The sequence below is a fragment of the Montipora foliosa genome, chromosome 8 (assembly GCF_036669935.1).
Source record: "Montipora foliosa isolate CH-2021 chromosome 8, ASM3666993v2, whole genome shotgun sequence".
In the NCBI taxonomy this organism is placed as follows: Eukaryota; Metazoa; Cnidaria; class Anthozoa; order Scleractinia; family Acroporidae; genus Montipora; species Montipora foliosa.
In genome coordinates this window covers 40,362,974-40,372,973 of record NC_090876.1, presented here as the reverse complement: position 1 = coordinate 40,372,973, position 10,000 = coordinate 40,362,974, and the positions used below count along the sequence as shown (strand labels likewise).

The window sequence follows — 10,000 nt, the reverse complement described above, 5'->3', positions numbered from 1 at the left end:
CCAAAAGTAACTGCCTGGTTTGGAGGCTTAAATTTGATGAGAATTCTATTGAAATTTGCAGACTTGCCTAACTTTGAGCGAGTTGGGAAAGGAATTGTTTTCACGGAATGTTCGGTTGTCACTCGCTAAGCGACCTGAAAAAGCGCTCGTGAAAACACGGCTATTATTTATTTTAAAAAACCTGTTAGAATAATATATGAATGTCCGAGAGGACAAATGTGACATTTGATGTTTTGTTAATTTATAATTTTATATTAACCCTTTCAGCCCCGATAGTGCCAAATGGCACTTATAGATTTTACTCTGTCTAACGCCAGACGATTTTACTCGTCAATGGGGAACCCCTCGGGGCTTAAAGGGTTAAGCTAACAGCGTGAAAAAACTATGTCCCTGTTTAACCCTTTCAGCCCCGATAGTGCCAAATGGCACTTATAGATTTTACTCTGTCTAACGCCAGACGATTTTACTCGTCAATGGGGAACCCCTCGGGGCTTAAAGGGTTAATAGACAATGATATTAGGGTCGTTTATACGAGAGAAAATAAGCCACGGCTTACTGTGGCCGCGGCTTACATAAGACGCAAACACCCCGTATAAATAGTACAAAATCTTCGTTCACGGCTTTCTCAACCCGCGGCTTATCCTGGCCTGGGAGTTTATACTCGTATAAATAGGGTAAGCCGCGGATTATTTTCTGTCGTATAAATGGCCCTATTTTATTAAATTCTCAGTCTCGGAAACAGTAATTCTTACACTTTGAGTGGAATACCAATGTAATGAAAACAATGTAATTACTAGTTATCTAATGGTTTTCTATGAAATACGGGTGAATATTTCAAGTAGTTCTTCAATAACCTCACCTCTATTTTCAGTTCCGAGATTGAAGGCACACTGAACAAATTGAAAAAGATAGAGAGGGATTTGACCGAGAAAGAGCGGGAATTGCGGGAGGTATGATGGCTTGTGTAGTTGGCCCCCTCTTTTAATTGTTTTGTTTATTTCTTTGTTTGGTTTCCATTGATTCACGTTGTGTTAAGGTTTAGTGAGTTGTTTGTTCATCATTCGTGATATCCGGAAGAAAGAAAGTCGGGGCAACTGCGATTCAACGGGGCTGGTTCCCCATGCCAAGACTTTTATTATTCCAGGTAGAGAAATTTTCAAAAAGAGCGGTTTTCAAATGAGTGTCGTAAAACCAAAACCAAAGTAATTACTTCGGCCAATCTAAAAGGACGGAGGCAATCCAGTAAACCAATCAAAACTCGAAGTAATTACATGTAGCCGACACAAAGCGCGGAAAAATGTGCACACGCGAGCCGCAATTGGTTTTGGTTTCACTTCTGATTGGTTGAAAAACTGGCGCGAGAACTTTGAACCAATCACTGAGTGAAGTAATGCAAAACCAAAGTAATTCGCTATTAGTAATTACTTTCGACACTCAATTGAAAACCGCTCTAAATGTCGAAACTAATTACGCGATTGCCATTGCTACGCCTGGTGATTGGTTCAAAAATTTCGCGCCAGTTTGTCAACCAATGAAAAGGAAAACCAAAACCAATCGCGACTTGACCTACGAATCGGAATCAATGCGGAATTGCTACGAATATGGATTGGTTCATTGCGCGGTCTGCATCTGCTGTGATAGGTCGAAGTAATTACTTTGGTATTTGTTTTACGACACTCAATTGAAAACCGCTCTATCTCAAAAACCTAATTCGATCACAACAGTGTTTTTGCGTTCGACGAGTAGGAGAACGCAGTACTAATGCAGATTGTATGGCGATTGTATGGGACAACCGATCGATCTTGACTAGTCTGCCAGAAACCTATAAACTTCTCTGTAAAAAATGAAATGACACTTTAAAAGTATGAACTATCTTGAGTTTTCAAGGAAATGATTCCTTGGTTGCCGTGTGTTTACCAGAGCTGTTCGAAAATGTACCGGCTATTTGTTTTAGTGTTGTGGTTTTGCTGTTACTGGTCACGCGTGACTGACACCCGAATACATTTGAATTTTTAACGCATGCTCAACAATTAGATTCGAAGCGGTTGGCAGAGGTCCCCTCCTCTTCCCTTCTTATCTTGGAAGATCGAAGGGCCTGGGCTCGCAGGGTACGAACGAAAATCGTACCCTTCAAACCTAAAGGCCTTGAGTCTTTTGTTTCAGAGAGAATTACGCCTTCTAGAAAGAGAAAAGGAAATGGACGAACTGCACTCGATGTCCAAGGTACTTCCTCTGACATTAACTTTCCTGATTTTCTTCTCCCTTTTTGGTTTTTTGTTTGTAGATTTTTTCTTGGTTTGCCGTGTCACTGTGTATGAACAATCCTGACCTTGATAGGAGTTTTATAATGGAATACGAAGGAACAAAGTTTTTTAGTCGACTTAAATGTTGCTACTCTTTTTTCTCCTAAAGGGGTTCCTCATTAAGGCCCGGGCAATTAACTTCTTCAACATTTACTTCAACAACCGTTCGATTTTGTATCAACAACTATTCACCATTTCTTTTGTTTTATCGCGATTGTTAAAACCACTCTCTTTCGACATTGTTGGGTGGGTGCGCATGCGCACTAACCAGTCTCTCAATGACAAATCTATGTCCGTATCCTTAGTAACAACCGCAGCTGCAGCCTGGGACTGAATACCAGGCCTCTCGTGAAGCTTTGTTGAATCAAATTTGATGATGTGGTGAAACCTTTTCCCCACCCCAACAGTCAACATCGTTCAACAAAATCCATAGGCAGCCCAAGTTCGAGTCACTAATTGATTACTAGTGGAAGATGATCTTTGAGTAAAAGCGGTGTTGCGTTACAGGCAGCCGTTGAGAATTTAAACGCGTTGTAAGACTTTGTATGGGAAATAAAATACCGAAGATTATGAAGCCTAAAAAACGCTCAATTTAACGTTCATTCAATAAAATGAATAAAAATGACTTACCTCTGGTGTATTTTTGTGCCTTTTGGAGCTTATTTTACCGTTTCAGGAATTCCGTGTTTTCAATGTTCTAAGACGAAGTCAAGGCTGCACACTACGATTCCGACCGTTGTCAGCTCAGAGGCGGTTTGCGACTCGAAAATCCATCCCTGCCGCGATTTTTTCACGCAAAGCTAAAGCCACATCATTTGCGAACCTCGGTGAATGTTTCGTCGTCAAAAATCCCCACGCACTTGGCTGGAAATGAGCATTTTCTGCTTCCGATTACACAAATAACCGTGATTTACGCCTAATGAGTAACCTTTACTTGATTCACTTTCCTTGCTATCCATACAATCATGGAAAAATCCAAAACAAGGTCATCTCTAATCAACAAACAACGTCGAGGTTTCACTTTAACCCGGAATCGAAACCTCGCTAAGATCACGTGATTAATAACGTGACCACTCGGATGGACTGGACCGAGAACACAGACTATCCAATCTGTTTTATGCGCTAGCATTTACAGCAAATGTCGAAGCCTTTTTCCCGGGCCTTTAGACTTGCTGTCGCCCTCGTAGTCGAATGCGAAAGTCGTTATTACTCAGGGTTACTTTGGGCCTTGCTTGCATTTTGAGGCCAGGAAACTAGACACCTCATAATTAAGTGAAATACGATCGTCCGGGTGAGTGTAGTCCGAAGAAGTACTGTAAAGGATGACATTGACTGAAGTTGCGACAACCTGAGCGGAAGTCATTTTCAGAGTCAAGTGACTTGTGTGGCGTCAGTAGATACTGCAAATACTCTGGGCAAACCATTTACTATCTTACGTTCACTTGGACGACAGAGAGAACGACTTCTTAAAGGCTACATGTTCTGGGTGGACTTCGACTGATGACTCCGTTGAACACACAAGAGGCCGTTCAGATCGTCAAAGCCACCTGCAGACCAATCAGATCAACGACCACTTGACTCTGATGATGACTTCCGCGCAGTTTTTCGAAACGTCAGTCAATGCCATCCTTCTTAGGACCACATTCACGTGGACGATCGTACTGCAGTTCACTTGGTTATGATATGACCCCTGGTTCAAACATTTTAAACGGTTTTAAACTAGGCACCTGATGATAAAAAGACCCTTGACGAAAAGAGGTTGCACAACAGGAATTGCCATAAATAATCCCCCGCCGAATTTCTTACGGGTTTTGCTTGTTTTTGTGTTTTTTCTTGTCTCTCTAATCAGGTCCTGGATAAGCATGATGTAAATTCATGGACAGAAAGTGATGTGGTAACAGTTATTCTGTCATCGCGGTTTATTTTGTTGAATTTTTCTTGCACTTTCCAAAAAGTGCGTTCAATGTGAGAAATGTTTAATGAGAAAAAAAATGTGTTTGTTTTCAGAGTCTGTGGCTGCGGCAAGTGGCTCAGAATAGTAAGTACGACGAAATTTTTCGCAGATTGCAAAGTTTAATCATAACCATTAGTTTTCTTAAATTTGATTGATGCATTAAGTGCTTTATTTTTCACTAATTATTGTGTAGGGTTGTAATCGGACCCTGTAATCGGATTTACATCAGCCAATCATATTAAGTGCACTCAGCTTAATCCACCAATCACAGAAGTTATCACAATAACCATAGCAACAACCACTTACCCTACCAAACTGGGGATTTTCCAAAGCGGACAATTTTGTAACATTAGACAGTCAAAAAGGAATGCATTTGTTTTCTCGGAAATTGTAATTGTTATGATCAATTGGTAACAGGATTTCGTGTCGTCCAATTCAAAATAACAATTCGGCCGGTAATACAAGTGCTTAACAAAATCGGACGACCGCGAAGCGAGAGTCCGCTTTGTTTAATCACTCGTATGATTACAGACCGAATTGGTCGACATGAAGTCCTGTTACCAATTAATCATTTTGTGGAAACCGATAGATTTCTCTCCAAGTCGAGTTCCAGGAAATATTTGAGTTTGCAGAGTACAATAATGAACTGATCAGACATTGGAAACACTAAGTACCATTCACTGTCTTCAGTGCAAGAAAGGGAATGAAATTGAACAATCGGGAAAATGAGTACTTCAAGAGAATCCAATATCTCAGTTCTACGGCATCCTAGCATTTTTCCCGGAAAGGTATAGGTTTGATTCATGTCCGGAGCTTTGGACGTTTTTGCTGAGTATCCCCGGGTTGCTGTCGATTAAAAAGGAATTAAGGAGTTGATACATGGATGTGTCGTCGGTTGACTCGAGTTCAACTTTTCCACGCTGTGTAAATGGCAATCCGGTTGCCTTCTCCCAATTCGTCTCGGAGCAACACACAATTTAGGTATTTTCTCTCCTCGTGATTTATAAACAAAGATCGCAGCTATGTGAAATGACGATTTCACTGTGAGCGCGGGGATGTAACTTCTTGGATTGATGCCATTAGTCTCATTCTCCCCAATTGTTCCCGTGCTCGGACTTGAACAAAAATGGCGTGTTTTTTGGAGGGATTTTCCGCGGTTAAAAAAATCACAAAAAAACGAGGATTTAAGCAAATCCAACAATTCCTTCGAATAAGTAGTCTGGAAAACGTATTTAATTTGTTTATTTACCGGTTATGTGCACTTTAACCAAGTTGCGTTTCGTTTTTCAACGGGAGTGCCTGCGAGTTAGCTTTGTAGTTCAGCGTGCAATGAACAAGACGTTCATTTTTCTATTGGTTTTGTTTGTGTTGTAATCACGAACATGCTTGAAGCCGTGAACTTGCAGAAGACGTTGTTTTAAGAGTTTATAGGGGTAAATTACGTAAAGCGTTATCCTTTCGTCAGAGCGACGTTTTAGGATAATACAGAAACTTTACCAACCTCGTTCCCAGAGTCTCTCGAGCGAAGATGAGAGACCCTAGGAACGAGGTTGAAACTTTACATCTCGTTTACGACAAACTTCATGGCTGAATACACGAAAGGACAGCTGAAAAATCAGAGTCCTGGGAAGGATTCGAACCTACGACCTCCGGAACACCGTTCAGTGGTCGGCTGCATTACCCATTGAGCTACTAGAATTCACTGGAGAATTAGGTCGTTTATCTACAATCGGCGTCAAAATTGTTGAGACACTCTTATCCTTTAGAGTCGATTTCTAGCTCGGCGGCGCAAGTGGCCCCCTCCCCCGCACCCCCGGGACAATGTTGTGTTTTTCTGTTTTCTACGAGCCTTGTCGCCAGCGGTACAACGTTGATTAGGGTGGGGGAGGGAGGGGTATCCCGGAAACGTACTTTCTGGACAAGTTTTCTTTGCAAACAATGAATGTGTCGTTGGCAGTGTGCTCTGTTGGCAACTGTCTCAACTAATTTTGTCGCCGATTGTAGGTCCTGAATAGACAATGTCAGTGTCCCACTGGTCTGCGGGCTCTACAAAATCATACACCTTAGTTTTATACAAATACATGGAGTGATGGAAAGGTGTAATGCAGCCGTGAGAAGGATGGAATACAAGTTGCTTGGCAACAGGGGAAAGGCACAACTGAAAAAATCAGAATCCAAGGTAGGATTCGAACCTACGACCTCCGTAACACCGGTCAGCGGTCGGATGCTGTACCCATTGAGCTACTAGAACTCAGTGAGGCGTATGACTTTGTAGAGCCCGCAGACCAGTGGAACACACCAACCCCGGTCAAAATTGTTGGAACACTTCATGGGAATTTCCCCCTTTCCCCTTCACAAAGTTGAAAACAGTTGGTGCTTACACATTTTCTTGCAAAGCTCGCGGTTTTCTCCAACTTTAATCGTTGTTCCAACGATTAATGACCGGGTTTGTAGAGCATCCAACTTGTGTTACGGAGGTTGTAGGTTCGATTCCAGCCCAAGACTTGAATTTCCACTTGTTGCTAAGCAACCTTTATTCTATCCTTCTCACAGGCTCATTACACCTTTCCATCATTCCATGTCATGGCTGAAATTTTCGTTTTGCCAAAAATCAAAGAACCCCTCGTCTGATTTCATATCCGCACTTCATTATATGATTCATTTCACATATCATTTCATTCATTAATGCAACATCATTCGAGTAAATGGTTCTTCGTTTTGTTCTTTTTAGGTGGACACAAAGACCTGGTGATGTATGTTCCACTTTTTCTGGACAATCACATCACTGGAAGAAGGTTAGTCAATATTGATTTTATGCGCCAGAAAGGTGTAACACACCGAAGGAACTCTTTCTAATGCCGAGTTCATGTCTTCCTCCTCGTCAAAGCGAGTCTAAGTGCGAAGTTTTTGTGTTGGTAATTAGTTCTATGAGGGAAAACTAATTTTCATAAGAAAAAGCTTCGCACTTAGACTCGCTTTGAAGAGGAGGCAGGCATTACCACGGAAATGGCCTATTTAAGAAACAGGGTTGTCGCAGTGGTGAAAGCACTCGCCTTCCAGAAATGTGCTCCGTGTTCAATTCCCGGAATCGTTTCGATGTGGGTTAAATTCTTCGGTTGTCTTCTCCACACCGAAGTGTTTTTCTCCATGTACGTCGGTCTTTCCTCTCATCAAATCATTTGAATTTGACCTTGTTTAGTGAAATTTGTAACTTATCCCCAAATTAATCGAGATTGTGCTCGGTCATACAACTGGGAGCTATTTTTATAATGTCATTTTATTGTTCCGTAACTCGGTTCTTCCGTAAAACAAATGGTGACCTTCAGGTGTGACGTAGGCTCGATTTGGGAAAGGAGCCCGCGCTCCTCCCCCGAAGAGCGCCTCTCTCCCAGGGTGGAACGAAGCCTGGACGAGAGAGGTTGGCGAAAATTGAGCCTCGGTTTGACTGCGAGTAGGTGGTTAAAGGGGCAGTGTCAGCTATTTTAGTCAAACTTCAAAACACTGAAACACATCTTTGCATCAATGAAGACCAAAAAATAATGCCACCACGGGTCAATAGCCCAGGAGGCAAAAGGGCTACGCGTCTAATTGTTAAATATTTGAATTGCGGGAAAGAATCGAAAGAGCCAGCTGATAATTACCGACCCATATCGCTTCTCCCGGTTGTAAGCAAAGTTTTGGAACGTTGTGTATTTAAGGCCATGTACAATCACATTAAGAACTTAATCACAAAACTTCAACGCGGATTTCTCAAGAATCGATCATGCGTTACACAGCTACTGTCAGTACTGCACACTATCGGACAACACCTTGGTCACAACACTCAGAAAGATGATGTTTACTTGGACTTCGCCAAAGCCTTCGATAGGGTAGATCATCAGATCCTACTGGCTAAGCTGAGGGCATACGAGGTGACTTAGACTGTTCACAGTCCCCTATTTTTCCGTTTGATCGTCGGGATCGAGCACAAACTTTCGCCATCTTTGTTTTTAAAAGCGAGCGCGAACTGGGGAGAGCGATATAACTACCGAGTGGGTGGGGAGAGGGGAGGGGTTTTGGCAGGAAAAATAGGGAGACTGTCCGATCTTTACTGCGACTAGTGTTCAGCGAGTCTCGTTGCATCAGCAACGGCAGTACCTGATTGGTCCATAACACAATGCATCTGTCAATAAAAATACAGCTTCGAAAACAACATGGCTTATCTAGAGAAAGAATCTCAAGAGTCTCAAGTTTTCGAAAGGCTATAGTTTAGGCGACTTGGTGGATTAGTCCTAAAAGAAGAACAGAAGGAAGCGATTACGCTTTTACTGCAAGGCAAGGATGTATTGGCTGTCCTTTCTACAGGATTCGAAAGAGCCTGATCTACCAAACCTTCGTTATTGTCAAGCAATTGGAAAATGAAAGCACTTCTGGAAGAGATCGGCCCTCGTGTTTGTTTATTGTACCGTTACGAAGTGTAGGAGAGGAAAACATTAATCCTAATGATTTTGGTTTGAGCGTTAACGGTTTTGAGAAAAATGTAGATGTATTAAATGAGATGAAGAACAACAACTTTCAAGTCATTTACCCTTCCGCTGGGTAAGCTTTGTCGAGAGACTACGGTTTTTGCGGGTTGAATCCACGCCGCTCAAGAGACAACTGTCGCTGATAGTTGTCGACGAAAGTCACACCGTTGAAACTTGGTTAGTGTAATTTTCGTTTTTAACACCACTGTATGTATAGATCCAGATTTTTGACTTTACAATTAAACACGTCGCGGATCTCCTGTCAAAGAAGGTTTTCAGTTACGGAAAGATGCGGCAAAGTCCGTTCACATTTTGAACTGAAATACGGAAAATACTGATTAAAAAAATTCAGATTTCAGCAAATTGTATGGTAAACAAACTCGCCTGACTACATCTAAAAGAGAAATCTCAGTATGTCTTGCGGTCGAATGTTGAGGGAAAAGCTGTCAGGTTTTTCCCCAAACGCGTGGATATCCAGTTACTTGACATAACTATTCCACAACCTTTTCGTGCATGAAAAGAGGGATTCTACATGCAGTGGTATTAAAAACGAAAATTACACTAACCAAGTTTCAACGGCGTGACTTTCGTCGACAACTACCAGCGACAGTTGTCTCTTGAGCGGCGTGGATTCAACCCGCAACAACCGTAGTCTCTCGACAAAGCTTGCCCAGCGGAAGGGTAAATGACTTGAAAGTTGTTGTTCTTCATCTCATTTAATACATCTACATTTTTCTCAAAACCCTTAACGCTCAAACCAAAATCATTAGAATTAATGTGTTCCTCTCCTACACTTCGTAACGGTACAATAAACAAACACGAGGGCCGATCTCTTCCAGAAGTGCTTCCATTTTCCAATTGCTTGACAATTACGAAGCTTTGGTAGATCAGGCTCATCCGAATCCTGTAGAAAGGACAGCCAATACATCCTTGCCTTGCAGTAAAAGCGTAATCGCTTTCTTCTGTTCTTCTTTTAGGACTAATCCACCAAGTCGACTCTTGAGATTCTTTCTCTAGATAAGCCATGTTGTTTTCGAACCTGTATTTTTATTGACAGATGCATTGTGTTATGGACCAATCAGGTATTGCCGTCACTGGTGCAAAGAGACTCGCTGAACACTAGTCGCAGTAAAGATCGGACAGTCTCCCTATTTTTCCTGCCAAAACCCCTCCACTCCCCCCACCCACTCGATAGTTATATCGCTCTCCCCAGTTCGCGCTCGCTTTTAAAAACAAAG

The 10,000-nt window shown here is 42.0% G+C and overlaps 1 protein-coding gene across 1 annotated transcript in view; it reads left to right on the top strand.

Moving 5' to 3' along the window:
- Positions 1 to 10,000, top strand: part of LOC137968807 (mitogen-activated protein kinase kinase kinase 20-like) — a 30,835-nt gene that overhangs the window by 11,217 nt on the left and 9,618 nt on the right. Inside the window, exons 7-11 of the mRNA XM_068815287.1 lie at positions 872 to 950; positions 2,164 to 2,223; positions 4,153 to 4,197; positions 4,311 to 4,341; positions 6,989 to 7,052. Of these exons, the coding sequence (XP_068671388.1) occupies positions 872 to 950; positions 2,164 to 2,223; positions 4,153 to 4,197; positions 4,311 to 4,341; positions 6,989 to 7,052 (279 nt within the window). The remainder of the gene's footprint in view (positions 1 to 871; positions 951 to 2,163; positions 2,224 to 4,152; positions 4,198 to 4,310; positions 4,342 to 6,988; positions 7,053 to 10,000) is intronic.